The 22,327-nt window shown below is 44.5% G+C and overlaps 1 protein-coding gene across 1 annotated transcript in view; it reads left to right on the plus strand.

Annotated features, from left to right (window-relative positions):
- Positions 1 to 6,216, plus strand: part of LOC140467126 (polymeric immunoglobulin receptor-like) — a 44,765-nt gene extending 38,549 nt beyond the window's left edge. Inside the window, exons 11-12 of the mRNA XM_072563193.1 lie at positions 1,820 to 1,866; positions 5,766 to 6,216. Coding sequence (XP_072419294.1) covers positions 1,820 to 1,866; positions 5,766 to 6,056 — 338 coding nt within the window. The 3' untranslated portion in view covers positions 6,057 to 6,216. The remainder of the gene's footprint in view (positions 1 to 1,819; positions 1,867 to 5,765) is intronic.
- Positions 6,217 to 22,327: the final 16,111 nt, after the last annotated feature.

Raw genomic sequence — 22,327 nt, forward strand, 5'->3', positions numbered from 1 at the left:
ATTTAAGGGGAAATCTTTCAGTGAGCGGGTCTTTTCCTATGAATGCCTAAACTCCCCAAGTTCCCAACGGTCTATTGGTCTCTGCTTTCAATATACCCAGTATCTGAGTGTTCACAACTGTCTGGGGAGAGGCTTCTGAACATTTATCTGCACATCCACCAATATCATTTATTATATCCGTTGCTCCCGATGCGGTCTCCTCTACAATGGGGAGACTGGATGCCTCCTAGCAGAGCACTTTAGGGAACATCTCTGGGACACCCACACCAATCAACCACACCGCTCTGTGGCCCAACATTTCAACTCCCCCTCCCACTCTGCCGAGGACATTCAGGTCCTGGGCCTCCTTCACCGCCGCTCCCTCACCACCCGACGCCTGGAGGAAGAACGCCTCATCTTCTGCCTCGGAACACTTCAACCCCAGGGCATCAATGTGGACTTCAGCAGTTTCCTCATTTCCCCTTCCCCCACCTCACCCCAGTTCCAAACTTCCAGCTCAGCACTGTCCCCATGACTTGTCCGGAATTGTCCTACCTGCCTATCTTCTTTTCCACCTATCCACTCCATCCTCCTCCCTGACCTATCACCTTCATCCCCTCCCCCACTCACCCATTGTACTCTATTCCATTTTTCCCCACCCCCACCTTCCTCTCATTTATCTCTCCACCCTTCAGGCACTCTGCCTGTATTCCTGATGAAGGGCTTTTGCCCGAAACGTCGATTTTACTGCTCCTTGGATGCTACCTGAACTGCTGTGCTTTTCCAGCATCACTAATCCAGAATCTGATTTCCAGCATCTGCAGTCATTGTTTTTAATGAGAGGCTTTTGACGTTTCAGTCAACTTTGTGTGAATACGTTTCTCCCAATCTCAGTCCTAATTTGGCCAACCCTTTATTCTGAGACTATGACACTGTGATCCAGAATCCCCAGCCAAAAGGAACATTTTATCAACATTTTGCCTGTTAAGTATGGCACGGTGGCTCAGTTGTTAGCACTGCTGCCTCACACAGCACTAGAGACCCAGGTTTGATCCAGCCTTGGGTAACAGATGGTGCGGAATTTCCACGTTGTCCCTGTCCGTATGGGTTTTCTCCGGGTGCTCCAGCTTCCTCCTCCAGTTCAAAGATGTGCAGGTTCAGTGGGTTGGTCATGTTAAATTGTCCAGGGATGTGCAGGCTGGGTGGATTACCCATGGGATTTTCGGAGATACAGTAATAGAGAAGGGTGTATGGGTCTGGGTGGGATGGTCTTCGGAGGGTTAGTGTGGACTCAATGGGTCAAATGGCCTGTTTCCCCACTGCAGAAATCATAGATTCTATGATTCTAAGTCCCTTAAGAATTTTAGACTGTTACTTTTCAATCATCAAAACGCCAGGGAATATAAGCTCATCCTACTCAAGCCCTCCATGTAAAACAATTTCCATCCAGAATGGTGAACCCAAGGATAAGTGGGCCCTTCATGGAGCCCAATACTACAAACAGCACGGCACATGGATTCACTGCTTCCCCATATGTTACACTAATCCCTTCGCAACAAAATATAAAATCTTATTTGCCTTCGTATGGTGATGAATTGGAGGTCTTGTAGTGCAATAATACCATCCCTGTCTCCACAAGAAATCCTGAGTTCAAATCCCACTCTGAGACTTGATGGAAAGGAAGGGTGTTCATAACACAGCAGCCAAACAAGTTAAGTAACCTGAATGCCTTCACGCACAGAATTGAAGAAGAAGAAGAGAACAAATCAATGTCAGGCTGCAGCATGTCATCAGTGTCGCCTTTTTACAAATATCCATCATTCCTCTTGTAATTTTTCAGGTAAAGATGGTGTAGGTGCTGGAACGGATAATGCTTTTGAGAATCAGGTAAGGAGATCAAGTTTGAATATTTTGAATAATAATCATAAATTAACATAATGAACTATGCATAGAAACAGGCCAATCAGAACACCTGGTCCCTGCTGACACTCAACACCAACATCCCCCCCAACAGTACCCTTCCACCGACACTCTCATTCGTTTCGCTGAACTGGTCCTCACCCTTAACAATTTCTCCTTTGAATCATCCCACTTCCTCCAAACCAAAGGGGTAGCCATGGGCACACGTATGGGCCCCAGCTATGCCTGTCTCTTTGTTGGCTACATATAGCAGTTGATCTTCCGTAATTACACCGGCACCACTCCCCACCTCTTCCTCCGCTACATTGATGACTGCATTGGCGCCACCTCGTGCTCCCGCGAGGAGGATGAGCAATTCATCAACTTCACCAACACATTCCACCCTGACCTTAAATTTACCTGGACCATCTCTGACACCTCCCTCCCCTTCCTGGACCTCTCCATCTCTATTAATGATGACCGACTTGACACTGACATTTTTTACAAACCCACCGACTCCCACAGCTACCTGGATTACACCTCTTTCCACCCTACCTCTTGCAAAAATGCCATCCCGTATTCCCAATTCCTCCGCCTCCGCCGGATCTGTTCCCAGGAGGACCAGTTCCACCACAGAACACAACAGATGGCCTCCTTCTTTAGAGACCGCAAATTCCCTTCCCACGTGGTTAAAGATGCCTTCCAACGCATCTCGTCCACATCCCGCACCTCCGCCCTCAGACCCCACCCCTCCAACCGTAACAAGGACAGAACGCCCCTGGTGCTCACCTTCCACCCTACAAACCTTCGCACAAATCAAATCATCCGCCGACATTTCCGCCACCTCCAAACAGACCCCACTACCAGGGATATATTTCCCTCCCCACCCCTTTCCGCCTTCCGCAAAGACTGTTCCCTCCGTGACTACCTGGTCAAGTCCACGCCCCCAAACAACCCACCCTCCAATCCTGGCACTTTCCCCTGCTACCGCAGGAACTGTAAAACCTGCTCCCACACCTCCTCCCTCACCTCTATCCAAGGCCCTAAAGGAGCCTTCCACATCCATCAAAGTTTTACTTGCACATCCACTAATATCATTTATTGTATCCGTTGCTCCCGATGCGGTCTCCTCTACAATGGGGAGACTGGGCGCCTCCTAGCAGAACGCTTTAGGGAACATCTCCGGAACACCCGCACCAATCAACCAAACCGCCCCGTGGCCCAACATTTCAACTCCCCCTCCCACTCTGCCGAGGACATGGAGGTCCTGGGCCTCCTTCACCGCCGTTCCCTCACCACCAGACGCCTGGAGGGAGAACGTCTCATCTTTCGCCTCGGAACACTTCAACCCCAGGGCATCAATGTGGACTTCAACAGTTTCCTCATTTCCCCTTCCCCCACCTCACCCTGGTTCTAAACTTCCAGCTCAGCACTGTCCCCATGACTTGTCCGGACTTGTCCTACCTGCCTATCTTCTTTTCCACCTATCCACTCCACCCTCTCTTCCCTGACCTATCACCTTCATCTCCTCCCCCACTCACCCATTGTACTCTATGCTGCTTTCTCCCCACCTCCACCCTCCTCTAGCTTATCTCTCCACGCTTCAGGCTCACTGCCTTTATTCCTGATGAAGGGCTTTTGCCCGAAATGTCGATTTCGAAGCTATTTGGATGCTGCCTGAACTGCTGTGCTCTTCCAGCACCACTAATCCAGAATCTGGTTTCCAGCATCTGCAGTCATTGTTTTTACCAACATCCCCCCCGACCCATCTCCAACTAACCCAAACAACAGAAGCTTCTCATTCTTTTGTCTCTTGTCTTTCTCGAGATTCTGCTTCGAAGTGTCCATGCTACTTGACTGAACTAGCTTAGTTTGGTGAAACTTTGAACATTCTAATTGATGGGCATAAAAAGAATTTGAGTCATCTTTACAATTAAAAATTAGACTTAGTTAAGCACTTAATCATGACTTTGTATTTGCTGACACTTTTCAACCTGCATTTGTATCTGTTTTTGTAGGGTTCAATGTAATCATAGAAAAACAGAAAAACATTAAGGAAAAGAAAATACTATCAATCCTCATGGTATTTTCCCCCAATATCTACTTCCACTAGTCACCATGACAACACACTCCTCTTTGTATGAGTTGCATGTTTTCGTCCTTCACTTGGGCTTCTTCAATCAGAATTCCAAATATCCACCATCCTTTGTATGTAGAAGTGATTTTGAATATCTCTCCCAAATGGTCTGGCCCTAATTCTCAGATTAAGGGTGGCACAGTGGCTCAGTGGTTAGCATTGCTGCCTCAAAGCACTAGAGGCCCAGGTTTGATTCCAGCCTCGGACACCTACCTGTGTGGTGTTTGTACATTTTTCCCGTGTCTGCGCGGGTTTCCTCTGGGTGCCCTATTTCCTCCCACAGTCTAAAGATGTGCAGGCCAGGTGAATTGGCCATGCTAAATTGCCCCATAGTGTTAGATGCATTAGTCAGAGGGGAATGCGTCTGGGTGGGTTACTCTTCGGAGGGTTGGTGTGGACTTGTTGGGCCGAAGGGCCTATCCCTACATTGTAGGGAATCTAATCTAATCCCTATTAGTTCAAGAAACCAGTGGAATCAGTTAATCTTTATCTACCCAGTTTTGTCCTTTTAATAACCTGAGATTTCAATCAGAAAACCACCTACCCTTCTAAATTTGAAAGAAAACAGGCATAAATTTCTGTAAACCTCCTCATAACTTAACCCCAAAATTCTTGGTCATGTTCTTGTAAACCTGCGTTGTACTCCCTCCAACACCAAAATAGCCTTCCTGAGGTGGAGTGCCAAGATCTGCTCAGAGTACTCCAAGTGGGAACTAATCATGATTTTGTATAAGTGCTGCACAACTTATGGAGTCATAGAGACGTACAGCATGGAAACAGACCCTTTGGTCCAACCTGTCCATGCTGACCAGATATCCCAACGCAATCTAGTCCCACCTTCCAGCACCTGGCCCATATCCCTCCAAACCCTTCCTATTCTTCTGCATCCTTGTCCTCCAAATAAAGTTAGATTCCCTCCAATGTGGAAACCAGCCCTTTGGTCCAGCAAGTCCACACTAACCCTCCAAAGAGGAATCCACCCAGACTCATTTCCCTCTGACTAATGCAGCTTACACTATGGACAATTTAGAATGGCCAATTCACCTGGCCTGCACATCTTTAGACTTTGGAAGGAAACTCACACAGGCACAGGGAGAAGGTGTCTAATTCCACACAGACAGTTGCCTGAGGTGGGAATCGCACCCATGTTCCTGGCGCTGAGAGGCAACAGTGCTAACTACTGAGCCACTGTGCCACCCTAGACATAAAGGTCAGCATTCTGTTAGCTTCATTGATGATTTACTTGACATTTTAAAGGTCTTTGAACTCCCAGCTTTCTTTTATATTATATTTAACTTCATTATATTTACCTTCATGTCATCCAGAAAGCATCCTGATCGATCCTTTCTCATTCCAAAATGGATAACCTCACACTTGCTGACATTGAACTCCACCTGTCACAATGTTGCCCATTCACTTAGTCTGTCAGTGTATCCCTTTGTGAATATATATGCTGGCATCTACACTGACTGCCACACTGCCTAACTGCCTAACTGCCACTTCACATCAGCACACGAGCTGGAAAGGACTGAATGTACATACCATTGTTTTAGATGAAGGTTAATGTGAGCAGGTTTGTGTTGATGAACTTACCAGACCGAATTGTTTGTTTGTTTCATCGCTGGATAACTTATAAAACTTGTAACAGTTTGTCAATTAATTTATGATAATCCAAAAATAGATTTCCCTTCATAGTAACACAAATCACCAGTAATCAAAAATGAATTCAAACTTTGTGTTTTTGTTTTAGCAAACGGTAGGAGCAGAAGAGAACATTGTATATTCAAGTATTCACAGTCAAAGCAGGTCAAGACAGAGTGAAGGAACTGTCCATTTCAAGAATACTACAAATGGAGTCATTTATGCAGATTTACACTTTCAAAAGAAGTCATCAGCACGGAATGGTGAGACATCAAGTTATCCAGCTAACAGGGGAAATGCCCTGGTTCAAAGCCAAATTCCAGAGGACAATGTAGTCTCTTCAACAACAGAGAATCCACCAGAATCTGAAATGGCAATTTATGCTAATGTTAAATGTTAGAAAATCTATTCATGTGGATTTGTGATGACCATTTCTTCTTCTTACTTTGCAATGTCATTTCATCTATGAAGCACAACCCTATTTTGAGAAATTCTTCAATGATTTGTGTTGTTACCTCCAACTCCACTTCTAGTCCTCAAACTGAATGGTGCAGCAAGGACTACCCTGACTATAACCTGGCAGTGGGTTGGTGTCACAGTGAATGCAATTTTCATTTTCCTTGAACTCAATGAGTGCCCTCCTCTGAGAGCAGATACTTCCCAAGTTAAATGCTCCCATGGGCATTTTATAAGAAAAGTGAATTTATCTGCTTACATGTGAGGACAGATCCCAAATTTGTCTTCAGACCATTTGATGCTAACTTCTATATTTACACTGGCCCTGGAAAATGTTGAACTTACTGAGTAGGACACTCACCAACAGAAAGGTTCTCCTCTTGTGTAGAGAGCAGACTTCATGAGAAACATCACGAGAAGGATGCTACCATCAAGTCAAAAAATGGTTTTCTGAAAGAGTTCTTACACAAATAAATCATGTGGAATATGAATTACAATGTTGGTGTCATACTAAGTATGTAGTATTGAGTTTTTCAAAGAAGTAACAAAGAGGATTGATGAGGGCAGAATGGTGGACGTGATCTAAATGGATCTCAGTAAGGCATTCAACAAGGTACCTCATGGCAGACTAGTTAGCAAGGTTGGATCTCATGGAATGCAGGGGGAACTAGCCATTTGGATACAAACTGGCTTGAAGGTAGAAGACAGAGGATAGTGGTTGGCAGTTTGTTTTTCAGACTGGAGGCCGGTGACCAGTGGAGTCCACAAGGATTGGTGCTGGGTCCGATACCTTTCGTTTAGGCTGAGAGAGGAAAATTTAAAAGGGACTTAAGGGGTAACATTTTCACACAGAGTGTGGTGTGTGTATACAATTAGCTGCCAGAGGAGGTGATGGAGGTTGGTACAATTACAATATTTAAAAGGTATCTGGATGGGTATATGCATAGGAAGGGTTTAAAAGGATATGGACCAAGTGCTGGCAAGTGGGACTAGATTAGTTTAGGAAATCTGGTCAGCATGGATCAGTTGGACCGAAGGGTCTGTTTCTGTGTTATACATCTCTATGACTCTATGACTCTATGACTCTATGACATATGGTGGATCATATGAAATAGCAAATCCCTTCAGCTGTTTGCAACAGGCAATGTACTGACTGTCCAGACCAGGACAGGCTTGCAAACATCAAAAAATTGTATCTAACATTACATGTGATTCCACAACTGCACATTTGCCAAATAATTCTACATGTACAAAGAACATCTCTGACAACTAATTTTAAATTGTTCAGTTCCACATACAGTGTGGTGTCGATGTCCACATGAGAATTGACATATATTGACATATATCAATAGACAATAGACAATAGGTGTAGGAGTAGGCCATTCTGCCCTTCAAGCCTGCACCACCATTCATTATGATCATGGCTGATCATCCTCAATCAGTATCCTGTTCCTGACTTATCTCCATAACCCTTGATTTCACTATCCTTGAGAGCTCTATCCAACTCTTTCTTAAACGAATCCAGAGACTGGGCCTCCACTGCCTTCTGGGGCAGAGCATTCCACACAGCCACCACTCTATTTGCTGATAGAAAGCAAATGCATCTGCACTGTGCATTCTTTTACTTTAAAGAAGAGGTGATAGCTATTATTTTATTCATTTTACAATGCAATATCCCATCGAATCATTGTCAATTTGCTTGGGATAAATATAAACAAATCTTGGCAGTTAATAGTCAATCATCATTATCAGTGCATTTTCACTGATAACAATTCCATGTGCCCACCAATCATCACACTCTTCTGAGACAGTAAAAAAAAGATGTTACTCTTTTATATTTCTTGTGAATGTCCTGATGAGTGAAAAGTAAAAAGCTTCCACAAGGATTGAGGAAACACCCAAGAGAGAGTTCGGGAACAGTTTGCTCAGAGAACAGGCTGCTGCCTGCACAACTTTAAAGAGATTGACACACTCTGTACCAATGTCTAATTGTTCCTTGATGTGAGTGAATCATCCTCAATGGTCACATTTGCCTGCTCTTTTTTATACAATTAGCTAATGCATCAGATGCTATTTGAAAATTCCTCACAAGTGTCTGATTTTCTGTATTAAGGAACTGAAACAATTAAGCCCCTAAATGTAACAGATGGTATCAGACAATAGGGGAGGCAATGACCAAATGGTATTATTACTGGACCATTATTCCAGAAATTCAGTGAATGGATTGGGGGAGGGGGCTACATTTGGATACTGCCATGGAATTCAATAAAATATATCTGGAATTCTAAAAAATTGATTAGAAGTCTGGTACACAGTACGGAGAGAGTTGCGCTGATTGCCCTGGGAATCCTCAACACTGTCTCTGGACCGTGTGAAGTCTCATGGCTCCAGGTTAATCTTTGTCCAGAGCCTCACTGATGATGTTACCTAGAATGGTGATGAAACGTCTGAAAATGAACCTTGTAGCTCAGTGAGCAAACCTACATCCAGAACCTCAACATGAGCTACAAATTTTCTTAAAACTCTCCTGGGATAGGAATCCTCCTGCTGGTTGCCACATTGTCTCTCTCCTCAGCTGATGAATCAGTATTCCTCCATGTTGAACAACAACTGAAGGAAACACTGAGGTTGGCAAGGGTGCAAACTATAATCTGGGTGGGGGCGGGGTTCCAGTGTCCATCACCAAAAGAGGCTCAGCAACAGCATTGCTGATTGAGGTCCTAAAGGTCATGGCTGCTAGACTGGATCTGTGGCAAATGGTGAGTGAACCAACAAGAGGAAAAACACACTTGCCCTCACCCTTTCCAATCTATCGACTGCAGATGCATATATCCATGACAGTGTTAGTAAGAGTGACCAAAGCACAGTCCTTGTGAAGATGTCCCATCTTCCCACCTTGAGAATAACCTCTACCATGGGGGTGGCACTATCAATGCGCTAAATGGGACAGACTTTGAACAGATTGAGTAAAGTAAGACTGGTTATCCATGAGGCACTGTGAGCTATCAACAACAGGAGAACTGAACTCCAGCACAAACTGCAACCTCAAAGTCCAGCGTATCCCCCACTCAACTACTATCATCAAGCCAGGGGTCAATCCTGGCTCAATGCAGAGTGCAGGAGGGCATGCCAGGAGCAGCATCAGGCATGTCTGAAAAAGAGGTGCATGTCGTGAAGCTACTGAGCAGGAATTCTTGCTAAACAGTATAAGCAACAAGTGATAGACAGATCTTCACTATCTCACAACCAATGGATCCGATCTAAGCTCTGTCACATCCAGCCACAAATGGTGGTGGGCAATTATAAACTCAATGGAGGTGGATGCTCAACAAATATCCCCATCCTTAATGATGGAAGAGCCCCAAACACCTGTGCAATAGTTAAGGGTGAAACATTCTTACCAACCTTCAGCCACACATGCTGAGCAGATGATCCATCTCAGCCTCCCCAAAGGTCCCCAACATTATAGATACAAGTCTTCAGCCAATTCAATTCACACCATATGACATCACGAAGCATGTATTTTCCTAGATATTGAAGGCTACTGCAGTCAATGTGATGTAAGTAGAGGCACAATGCCCTTACAGAAGCACTTCCAGGATTTTGATCCATTGACACTGAAGGAACAACAAAATATCTCCAGGTCAGGATGATGCGTGGCTTGAAGGGGAATATGTAGCTGGTGGTGTTCCTCTGTATCTGGTGCACTTATCCTTTGAGATGGAAGTGGTCATATGTTTGGAAGTTGCTGTCCAAGGATCTTAGGTGAATTTTAGCAGGTTATCTTGTACAGATGACACACTGCTGTTACTGAGCATTGATGGTGGAGAAAATGGATGCTTGTGGGTGTGATACCATTGAAGCATGCTTCTTTGTGCTGGGTGGTGTCAAACCTGTTCTGTGTTGTTGGAGATGCACCCATTCAGGCAAGTGGGAGTATTCCATCACACACCTTACTTGTACCTTGTAGATAATGGACAGCCTTTGAGGAGGCTTCATTGACAGAGAAGAAGGTTCCCTCAGATTACAACGGGATCTTGACCAGATGGGCCAATGGGCTGAGAAGTGGCAGATGGAGTTTAATTTAGATAAATGTGAAGCGCTGCATTTTGGAAAAGCAAATCAGAGCAGGACTTATACGTTTCACGGTAAAGTCCTAGGGAGTGTTGTGAACAAAGAGACCTTGGAGTGCAGGTTCATAGCTCCTTGAAAGTAGAGTTTCAGGTGGATAGCATAGTGAAGAAGGTGTTGGTATGTTTTCCTTTATTGGTCAGAGTATTGAGTACAGGTGTTGGGAGGTCATGTTGCGGCTGTACAGGATATTGGTTCGGCCACTTCTAGAACTTTGCGCGCAATTCTGGTCTCCTTCCTATCAGAAGGATGTTTTGAAACTTGAAAGGGTTCAGAAAAGATTGACAAGGATGTTGGAAGATTTGAGGTTTAGGTGAGGCTGAATAGGCTCAGGCTGTTTTCCCAGGAGTGTCGGAGGCTAAGGGGTGACCTCATAGAGGTTTACAAAATCATGAGAGGCATGGATAGGGTAAATAGACAAAGTCTTTTCCCTGGAGTCGGGGAGTCCAGAACTAGAGGGCAGAGGTTTAGGATGAGAGGGGAAATATATAAAAGGGACCTGAGGGGCAACTTTTTCGTGCAGACAGTGATGCATGTGTGGAATGAGCTGCCAGAGAAGGTGGTAGAGGCTGGTATAATTACAACCTTTAAAATGCATTTGGATGGGTATATGAGTAGAAAGGGTTTGGAGGGATATGGGCTGGGTGCTGGCAGGTTGGACTAGATTGGGCTGGGTATCTGGTCAGCATGAATGAGTTGGACCGAAGGGTCTGTTTCTGTGCTGTAGATCTCTGTGATTCGAGAGCTCCTGCAGAGATGTTCTGGGGTTGAGGTGACTGTGGCTCTACCAATAGCTCATTGACTGCAGTAGTCTTCAACATCTGAATAAATACACGTGGAATAGTCATAGAGTCATAGAGATGTACAGCATGGAAACAGACCTTCGGTCCAACCCATCAATGCCGACCAGATATCCCAACCCAATCAAGTCCCACTTGCCAGCACCCGGCCCATATCCCTCCACACCCTTCCTATTCATATACCCATCCAAATGCCTCTTAAATGTTGCAATTGTACCAGCCTCCACCACATCCTCTGGCAGCTCATTTCATACATGTACCACCCTCTGCGTGGAAAAGTTGCCCCTTATGTCTCTTTTATATGTTTCCCCTCTCACCCTAAACCTATGCCCTCTCGTTCTGGACTCCCCAACCCCTTTGTCTATTTATCCTATCCATGCCCCTCATAATTTCGTAAACCTCCATAAGGTTACCCCTCAGCCTCCGACGCTCCAGGGAAAACAGCCCCAGCCCCTGTTCAGCCTCTCCCTGTAGCTCAGATCCTCCAACCCTGGCAACATCCTTGTCAATCTTTTCTGAACCCTTTCAAGTTTCACAACATCTTTCCAGTAGGAAGGAGACCAGAATTGCATGCAATATTCCAACAGTGGCCTAACCAATGTCCTGTACAGCCGCAACATGACCTCCCAACTCCTGTACTCAATACTCTGACCAGTAAAGGGAAGCATACCAAACACCTTCTTCACCATCCTATCTACCTGCGACTCCACTTTCAAGGAGCTATGAACCTGCAGTCCAAGGTCTCTTTGTTCAGCAACACTCCCTATGACCTCACCATTAAGATTATAAGTCCTGTTAAGATTTGCTTTCCCAAAATGCAGTACCTCGCATTTATCTGAATTAAACTCCATCTGCCACTTCTCAGCTCATTGGCCCATCTGGTCCAGATCCTGTTGTAATCTGAGGTACACCTCTTCGCTGTCCACTACACCTCCAATTTTGGTGTCTTCTGCAAACTTACTAACTGTACCTCTTATGCTCGTATCCAAATCATTTATGTAAATGACAAAAAGTAGAGGGCCCAGCACCGATCCTTGTGGCAATCCACTGGTCACAGGCCTCCAGTCTGAAAAACAACCCTCCACCACCACTCTCTGTCTTCTACATTTGAGCCAGATCTGTATGCAAATGGCTTGGATTTGGATCTGTAGCCATTAAGGATGAGGTTTCTAAATTCTTGGAAGAGCAGAGTCTGATTAGAACAAGTCAACATGGATTTAGTAAAGGGAGGTCATGTCTGACAAACCTGTTGGAATTTTTGAAGAGGTAACAAGTAGGTTAGACCAGGGAAACCCAGTGGATGTGGTCTATCTAGACTTTCAAAAGGCCTTTGATAAGGTGCCACACGGGAGGCTGCTGAGCAAGGTGAGAGCCCATGGTGTTCGAGGTGAGCTGCTGGGATGGATTGAGGATTGGCTGTCTAACAGAAGGCAGAGAGTTGGGATAAAAAGTTCTTTTTCAGAATGGCAGCCGGTGACGAGCGGTGTCCCGCAGGGTTCGGTGCTGGGGCCACAGCTGTTCGCATTATATATTAATGATTTGGATGAGGGAACCGGGGGGCATTCTAGCGAAGTTTGCCGATGATACGAAGTTAGGTGGACAGGCAGGTAGTACTGAGGAAGTGGGGAGGCTACAGAAGGATCTAGACAGGTTGGGAGAGTGGTCCAGGAAATGGCTGATGGAATTTAACGTGAGCATGTGCGAGGTCTTGCACTTTGGCAAAAAGAATAAAAGCATGGACTACTTTCTAAATGGTGAGAAAATTAATAAAGCCGAAGCACAAAGGGATCTGGGAGTGCTAGTCGAGGATTCTCTTAAGGTAAACATGCAGGTTGAGTCTGTGATTAAGAAAGCGAATGCAATGTTGTCTCTTATCTCAAGAGGGTTGGGATATAAAAGCAGAGATGTACTACTAAGACTTTATAAAGCTCTGCTTAGGCCCCATTTGGAGTACTGTGTCCAGTTTTGGTCCCCACACCTCAGGAAGGACATACTGGCACTGGAACGTGTCCAGCGGAGATTCACACGGATGATCCCTGGAATGACAGGTCTAGCATATGAGGAACGGCTGAGGATTCTGGGATTGTATTCGTTGGAGTTTAGAAGATTAAGGGGAGGTCTAATAGAGACGTACAAAATAATACATGGCTTGGAAAAGGTGGATGCTAGGAAATTGTTTCCATTAGACGAGGAGACTAGGACTCGTGGACACAGCCTTAGAATTAGAGGGGGTCATTTCAGAACAGAAATGCGGAGACATTTCTTCAGCCAGAGAGTGGTGGGCCTGTGGAATTCATTGCCACGGAGTGGAGTGGAAGCCGGGACGCTAAATGTCTTCAAGGCCGAGATTGATAGATTCTTGTTGTCTAGAGGAATTAAGGGCTACGGGGAGAACGCTGGTAAGTGGAGCTGAAATGCGCATCAGCCATGATTGAATGGCGGAATGGACTCGATGGGCCGAATGGCCTTACTTCCACTCCTATGTCTTATGGTCTTATGGTCTTATGGCTAGTTCTCCCTGTATTCCATGAGATCTAACCTTGCTAATCAGTCTGCCATGGGGAACCTTGTCGAATGCCTTACTGAACTTCATATAGATCACATCCACTGCTCTTCCCTCATCAACCCTCTTTGTTACTTTTTCAAAAAACTCAATCAAGTTTATGAGACATGATTTCCCACGCACAAAGCCATGTTGACTATCCCTAATCAGAAGCGCTTCACAGGAGGCTCCCAAGCACTGAGGATGTCACCTAGACAGGGGACGAAACGTTTGCAAGACAAATTCCCAGCTTGGCAAACAGAAACACAACAACGAGCACCCGAGCTACAAATCTTCTCACAAACTTTGAACACCTACGGGTGAGAGACGCTAAGACAAGCTAGGAAATGGGAATCCTGTGCCAACTGCCTAAGCGCCGCATACGAACAACTCCGGTTCCTGCATGAATGCCGAAAGAATCGAATCCTTCCACCATGTGTCAGATACAGACCACCAGTCAACAATCCACAAGCCAGGGACACAGCCAGACAGAACGGATTCTGGATGATCCAGGTAATGATTTCAGATGCTCACAACAGACTACACAAATACAGACAAGAAATTGCGCGCCAAAAATCGTTAATTTCAAAAACCACCAATCAGGAATGGACCCGGACCATAGAACAGGCCGTCACCATAGGACAGAACAGGACCACACACCACAAAAAGATGGCACTAAAAGAAAAAATGGCAAAACTAACACACAAAGAAGAGGACACCACAACACACACCTGGGTTAAAAACCTCTCCCACAGACAGCTCACAGACACAGAAAGAACAATACTGGCCAAGGGACTCAACTACAACCACAGGGACGCCAAGACAGCAGACTTCCTAGCAGCACTAGAATGCACACTCAGGAACAATGGACTGACAGAAGAGACACAACAAACTGTGAGACAAAGTATCGTACCGCTGATAACAAGAAAAAGACAAACACATAACCTCAACACCAAGGAGAGGGAAGCACTAAAATCACTAAGAAACGATAAGAACATAACTATACTACCAGTAGACAAAGGCAGAATGACGGTCATCCTGGACAAAGCAGAGTACATGCAAAAAGCACAACAACTACTTGCAGATACCAACACCTACCAAAAGAGGGAGTTTGACCCCACCCCACAGCTCACCAATAGGATAAACAACACACTGAGGAATCTACAAAAAAACGGACAGATAACCAGGTTTGACCTACAGAGAATGAAACCTGAAAGCAACAACACCCACCAGATTCTATGGACTACCCAAAGTGCACAAACCAGACATCCCAATCAGACCCATAGTATCACTACCAGGGACACCATCACACAAACTGGCCAAAGAACTACAGCAGAAACTGAAACACCTGATCAGCGGATCCAGACACTCTATACAATCAACACAGGAATTCTTGGACATCATCAGAAATATACACATAGACAAGGAAGAAACTATGGTCTCATTCGATGTAACAGCACTGTTCACCTCCATCGACAAAACACTAGCCAAAGAAACAATAGCCAACCTGTTGGACAGACATAACAGACAACAGGACGTTGAACCTATCAACAAAGACGGAATACTTAAACTACTGGACTTGTGCCTCACAACACACTTCACATTCAATAACCAAATATACAAACAAATCAACGGAACACCCATGGGCTCACCGATCTCTGGACTCATAGCAGAAGCAGTAATGCAAAGGTTAGAACAAACAGTCTTACCACAACTTCAACCCAAACTCTGGGTCAGATACGTGGATGACACCTTTGTAATCATTGAAAACACAGAAATAGAGAACACACACCAGATCATCAACTCACAGGAATCCGATTCACTAGAGAGGAAGAAAAGGACAACCAACTCCCATTCCTAGACGTGATGGTACAGAGAACACCGAACGGAGAATTCACCACAAAGGTTTACAGGAAAGCCACACACACAGACCAAGTCCTAAACTATGAAAGCAACCACCCCAACACACACAAACAAAGTTGCATCAGGACACTATTCAAAAGGGCCACAACACACTGCAGCACACCAGAACTGCAAAAAGAGGAAGAGGAACACCTATGCAAAGTATTCGCCAAAAACAGATACCCTCGCAATTTCATCAACAGATGCCTAAGGGAGGGACAACGGAACGAGGACATGCCGCAACCCAAAGGACTAGCCACACTACCATACATCAGGAGCATTTCTGAACTGACAGCCAGACTACTGCGACCACTAGGACTCATAACAGCACACAAACCAACAGCCGCGCTCAGACAACTCACCAGAACAAAGGACCCGATACCCAACATGAGCAAAACTAATGTAGTATACAAAATCCCATGCAAGGACTGCAGAAAACACTACATCGGACAAACAGGAAGACAGTTAACGATCCGTATACATGAACACCAACTAGCCACGAAACGACACAACCAGCTATCCTTAGTAGCCACACACACAGACGACAAGCAACATGAATTCGACTGGGACAACACTACCATTATAGGGCAAGCCAAACAGAGAACAGCCAGGGAATTCCTAGAGGCATGGCACTCATCCACAGACTCTATCAACAAACACATCGACCTGGACCCAACATACCGGCCACTACAGCGGACAGCTTGAACTGACAACCGGAAGCGGCAGAGACAGGCCACTATAAATGCCAGAGGAAACAGCACAGAAGTGCTTCACAAGAGGCTCCCAAGCACTGAGGATGTCACCTAGACAGGGGACAAAACGTTTGCAAGACAAATTCCCAGCTTGGCGAACAGAAACACAACAACGAGCACCCGAGCTACAAATCTTCTCACAAACTTTGAATCCCTAATCAGACCTTGCCTCTCCAAATACATGCACACCCTGTCCCTCAGGATTCCCTCCAACAATTTGCCCACCACTGAGGTCAGGCTCACTGGTCTATAGTTCCCTAGCTTGTCTTTACCACCCTTCTTAAACAGTGGCACCACATTTGCCAACCTCCAGTCTTCCGGTACCTCACCTGTGAATATCGATGATACAAATATCTCAGCAAGAGGCCCAGCAATCACTTCTCTAGTTTCCCACAGAGTTCTCAGGTGCACCTGATCATGTCCTGGGGATTTATCCACTTTTAACCATTTCAAGACATCTAGCACTTCCTCCTCTGTAATCTAGATATTTTGCAAGATGTCACCATCTGTTTCCCTACAGTCTATATCTTCCATATCCTTTTCCACTGTAAATACTGATGCAAAATATTCATTTAGTATCTCCCTCATTTTCTGTGGCTACACACAAAGGCCCTTATTTGAAACCAGAAGCTAGAATAGGATTGGCAAATCCAGACAACGTTTGATAGTGAGTTTGATTGACAAAACTGGAGCAGTTAGAGGATGACAGCAGAATTGTGAGAAAGATTGTAGTGGAGGTTCTGAGGCGGTTCAGAAGGATAAGATTAAGTGAAAAACAGTCCAGAAAGAGTTGCCCCAAGACACCTTTCTGTGTACCTTACAGCTCAGTAAAAATTTCACAGGAGCAAAATAACAATTTACAACTCAAAGATGCCAGGACCGCTCTGAGAAAATTAGTTCAGTATCAATGCATTGTACCCCATGAAGCAGAGTACACCCCTTCAGTAGCTAACATTTCCAAGTCCAGACATAAACTCGTCTCTAGCACCCACTGGTAGCTGCAAGCTTTCCCAGTGAGCCAAATAGTCTTCATGCATACTATGACAGTCAGTACCCTGCTGATTTCAAGCTTTATTTATTTGATTTATTTAATTTCATATATTTTTATTATTTATTGTCATTTTCACTGTAGCTCGGTACATGTGTCAATTGTTGTTTCGCGTTCCCGACAGGCAGATCGTGCTGTAATTATATTACCGATATTAGTCCCTGTATTAGAGGGATAATATAGTTGAAAGCAAACCTCCCCTCATTCTGCTGCCTTGTAGAACAAAGTACAGCTGGTATGTGCGGTCACCTGAACCATGACAACAACCGAGGCAAGAGGAAGTGAATGAGGAAATCCCTTTGTGGTTAAAGAGGATGTCACACTGTGCAGAGACCGTTGTCACCAGCTGTGGTTTTGGTCCTGAGTGAAGCACAGAGATTGTAAAAGAAAGGACCTTAGAAAGCATCCTATCCAGATGCATCACAGCGTGGGATGGCAACTGCTCTGTCCAAGACTGTAAGAAACTACAGAGAGTCATGACCATAGCCCAGTCCATCACACAAACCAGCCTCCCATCCATTGACTCCATTTATACTTCCTGCTGTCTCAGGGAAGCAACCAACATAATCAAAAACCCCTCCCAAACTCGGTTAACCTCTCTTCCACCGTCTTCCTTCAGGCAAAAGATATAAAAGATTGAATGAATGTACGATAACTTTCAAAAACAGCTTCTTTCACGCTGTTATCAGAGTTTTGCACTGACCTCTCACATGTTAGTGTTGACCTCTCTCTTTCTGCATCTTCTCTATGGCTGTAACACTGTATTCTGCAGTGTGTTCTGTTCCCATGATGCACTTTGTATGGTATGATCCACCTGCACAGCACACAAAACAACACTTTTCACTGTGTTTTGGTACATGTAACAACAATAAGTCAATCAATATACAGGTATCCCCTGCTGCCTGAAAGTAGAGTGTTTCTGTCGAACTTTTCATCAACCAAATTGGTGTAAAGTGAAGAAACATTAATTTATATGGGAAAATTTTCACCTTTTTGCATAAAAGTAACAATCCTCTTTGGATTTCTTTCATTTAGCGAAAACAGGTCCTAATGTAGGTCTTTTGTAAAAGTGAAGTGGTGTAAAGTGAACTTTCGAAAAGCAGTGGATACCTGTATGTGAGTTCTAACATGTTTCTCCTTATCCAAGAACAAGAAATGTTTAGAATCAGAGTTGGAGAGCAATTAGTTTGAAGCAGATTGCCTAAGCTGCATGATCCCTCAGTTAATAAAGAAAATTGAAGCAGGACACTATGGCTAAAGGCTGCTCGAGAAACCAAAGAATGAAATAAGAATGGCATTGGAGGGAGAGTTTCTGCATTTCCACTGTCTGGAGTGTGGTATGTTGGGTGGTCTTAATTTATGATATTAATTTATAATTATTCTGAGCACCTTGTAAGTATTTCAAAAAACATTGCTCACAGATATTGTAAAGAAAGAAAGCTTGTATTTATATCAAGCCTTCCATGTCCTCAGGATGAAACAAGCCATTTAACTGATCACATGAGAGATTGCTGAAATCTTTCTGACATTACAAATGGCACATCAAGTGGATTATTTGTTCGGAATAGGGTCAGGCTTCTTGATCCTTGCTGTAGCTGCAGCATCAAGATCTGTGTGGCCTTCATTTCAAATTGGGGCCATTCAAGTCACTGATCAACTTCACAGCAAAGGCAGCAGTGGATCACCCAGCCATTCCAGGATGTAAATTGTGTGTGGGATGGGGGGAGAGGGGGAGCAGCAAGGTCTGTAGAAACATTGAAGATAGGAGCAGGAGTGGGCCATTCAGCCCTTTGACACTGCTCCCCCATTCATTATGATCATCCAATTCAGAACCCTGAGGTTCATAAGGACCTAGAAAGAATCAATGGCTAAATCTGTGTGGAAGATGCAGTTTAATCTGGGGAATAGACAATAGACAACAGGTGCAGGAGTAGGCCATTCTGCCCTTCGAGCCAGTACAACCATTCATTATGATCATGGCTGATCTTCCTGCCTTATCCCCATAACCCTTGATCCCACTATCCTTAAGAGCTCTATCCAACTCTTTCTTGAAAGTATCCAGAGGCTTGGCCTCCACAGCCTTCTGGGGCAGAGCATTCCATACACCCACCACTCTCTGGGTGAAGAAGTTTCTCCTCAACTCTGTTCTAAGTGGCCTACCCCTTATTTTTAAACTGTGTCCTCTGGTTTGGGACTCACCCATCAGCGGAAACATGCTTCCTGCCTCCAGAGTGTCAAATCCTTTAATAATCTTATACGTCTCAATCAGATCCCCTCTCAGCCTTCTAAACTCAAGCGTATACAAGCCCAGTCGCTCCAATCTTTCAGCGTAAGATAGTCCCGCCATTGCGGGAACTGACCTCCTGAACCGATGCTGCACTCCCTCAATAGCCAGAGTGTTCTTCCTCAAATTTGGAGACCAAAACTGCACACAATATTCCAGGTGCGGTCTCATCAGGGCCCTGTACAGCTGCAGAAGGACCTCTTTGCTTCTATACTCAATCTCTCTTGTTATGAAGGCCAGCATGCTATTAGCTTTCTTCACTACCTGCTGTACCTGCATGCTTGCTTTCATTGACTGATGTACAAGAACACCCAGATCTCGTTGTACTGTCCCTTTACCTAACTTGACTCCATTTAGGTAGTAATCTGCCTTCCTGTTCTTGACACCAAAGTGGATAACCACACATTTATCCCCATTAAACTGCATCTGCCATGTATCTGTCCACTCACCTAGCCTGTCCAGGTCACCCTGTATTCTCCGAACATCCTCCTCACATTTCACCCTGCCACCCATTTCACCCTGATGCTTTGTATCATCAGCAAATTTGCAAATATTACTTTTAATATCTTCATCTATATCATGAATATACATTGTAAAAAGCTGTGGTCCCAGCACTGATCCCTGCGGCACACCACTGCCATTCCGAAAGGGAGCCGTTTATCACTACTCTTTGTTTCTTGTCAGCCAACCAATTTTCAATCCATGTCAGTATTTTGCCCCTAATACAGTTTACCTTCGTACCTTATTTTTCCTTTGCGTATTTCCTTTTTAGTTTCCTCTTTTGTTCTTTAAAAGCTTCCCAGTCCTCTGATTTCCCACTCATCTTTGCTATGTTATACTTTTTCCCTTTTGTCTTTATATGGTCCTTCACTTCACTCGTCAGCCATGGCCTCCTCTTAGGATCTTTCTTCCTTTTTGGAATGAACTGATCCTGCATCTTCTGCATTATACCCAGAAATACCTGCCATTGTTCCTCCACTGCCATCCCTGCTAAGGTATTGCACCATTGAACTTTGGCCAGCTCCTCCCTCATAGCTCCATTGTTCCCCTTATTCAACTGACATATTGTCAATTCCGATTCCACCCTCTCCCTTTCAAACTGCAGATTGAAGCTGATTGTCTTGTGGTCACTACCTCCTCATGGCTCCTTTACTTCGAGGTCCCTGATCAAATCCGGTTCATCTACTTTCTAGTATCTGAGAAGGAAGTGGAGTAAATGATTAATGTTAATCAGTTAGTGGTGTAACTGATGATCTAATTATGGTATTGAAAGAACATTCAGGGAGAAATTCTGAGGTGGAGATTTCTGTATTAGATTGCTGTAGTATATATTATGTGAATAAAGAGTTGAAATTGCTTTACTGTGACTATCTCCAGATTACTATCAGAGTAGATAAGGACAGCCAACTAATTGAATACTACAGGGACAGGGCCAGACTGAACCTTAGAGAGATGTACAGGAAGACCATAGTGCAGGCCTCCATTCCATGGTCAACCTCATCTCACATTACAGTGGCAGAACAGTGGGCATCATTTAGAGGTATCTGATGCCAGGAATTGATAAACACACAGGATGACCTACCGGCTTCAGAAAAGAAGATAAATGAGGGTGAGAGCTGTCAAAGACTTCAGAAACAAGGAACACTTTGAGATCGGGTAAACTTTGAAGGGAAAGAAAAGGCAGAACAATGGAGCAGCACAAGATGTTGGTGCTAAAACAGTAAGTCGAGACCAGGGAGAATTGATTTTGGATAAAAAAGGGTGTCTTAGAATTACAGTGTTTCCCAATTCAAGGGATAGGTGCCACCTTTAAAAATGGCTGCCATGATCCAGCTGCACCCCTGACACCAAAGCATTAGTGGGAATGAAAAAGAACTGCTTCTTAGTCAAGTTCTGAATAGGGCACTTAACTGGAACTAATATGATGGAAAGCACTTACACTCATTTTCAGAAGTGTGTTTCTGATTGATTGTTCTACTGTGGTCAAAGATTGCTGCTGAGAAGGAAGTCTTCAATCTTGTAATGCAGAATATGATCTGGGATATCTTGGGTAGATTTGACACCACCAATCCATCATGCTGGCATTAATCTGAGCCACTGATACCATGTGGGGAAGGATGCCCTCAAACGTCCCTGGCAGAAGACAAACTCAGTCTTGATGAACAGTAAATAGGGTTAGTCCATGATATTTAATAGCGGTTGGATTAAATCTAAGATACACGGTTGTCTCTCGTGAAACATCTTTAGTTGCATGTTGTATATAGTTCAGGCTTGGACTTGAAGAGCAGAGGAGATTGAGAAGTGACCTGATGGAAAATTATAAAATACTGAGAAGTACAGATAACATTGATAGTAGTTGTCTTTTACCTAAGAAGGGAATTTCAAGACTCAGAGGCACATTTTAAGATGACAGGAGAGAAATTTTAAAAACATATCAGAGGCAAATTACTGACACTCAGACACTGGTGACCTGACAGCAGAGGGGTTTCATCCCCATTGGGGTATTAACCCCCAAATGTTTCCAAGTGTTCTCCAGGAGTTTACCCAACGTATTGTTTCTGTTTCCCAGACAGAGCATTGCGATGGTCCTCGTTGGTTCAGTCTCTGGGTAATGACTCCAGTGACTCTCCTTCCATATTAAGGGTTAAGGTGGGGACACTGCCTTCAGCATTGGGGCTGGGGATGAGCACGGTTGGTGAAGGGTGTCAGTCCCTTTGATCTTCTCAAAGGTGAAACCCAGCATGGTTCACCAGACT

This window comes from Chiloscyllium punctatum, chromosome 45 (assembly GCF_047496795.1).
Source record: "Chiloscyllium punctatum isolate Juve2018m chromosome 45, sChiPun1.3, whole genome shotgun sequence".
Classification (NCBI taxonomy): Eukaryota; Metazoa; Chordata; class Chondrichthyes; order Orectolobiformes; family Hemiscylliidae; genus Chiloscyllium; species Chiloscyllium punctatum.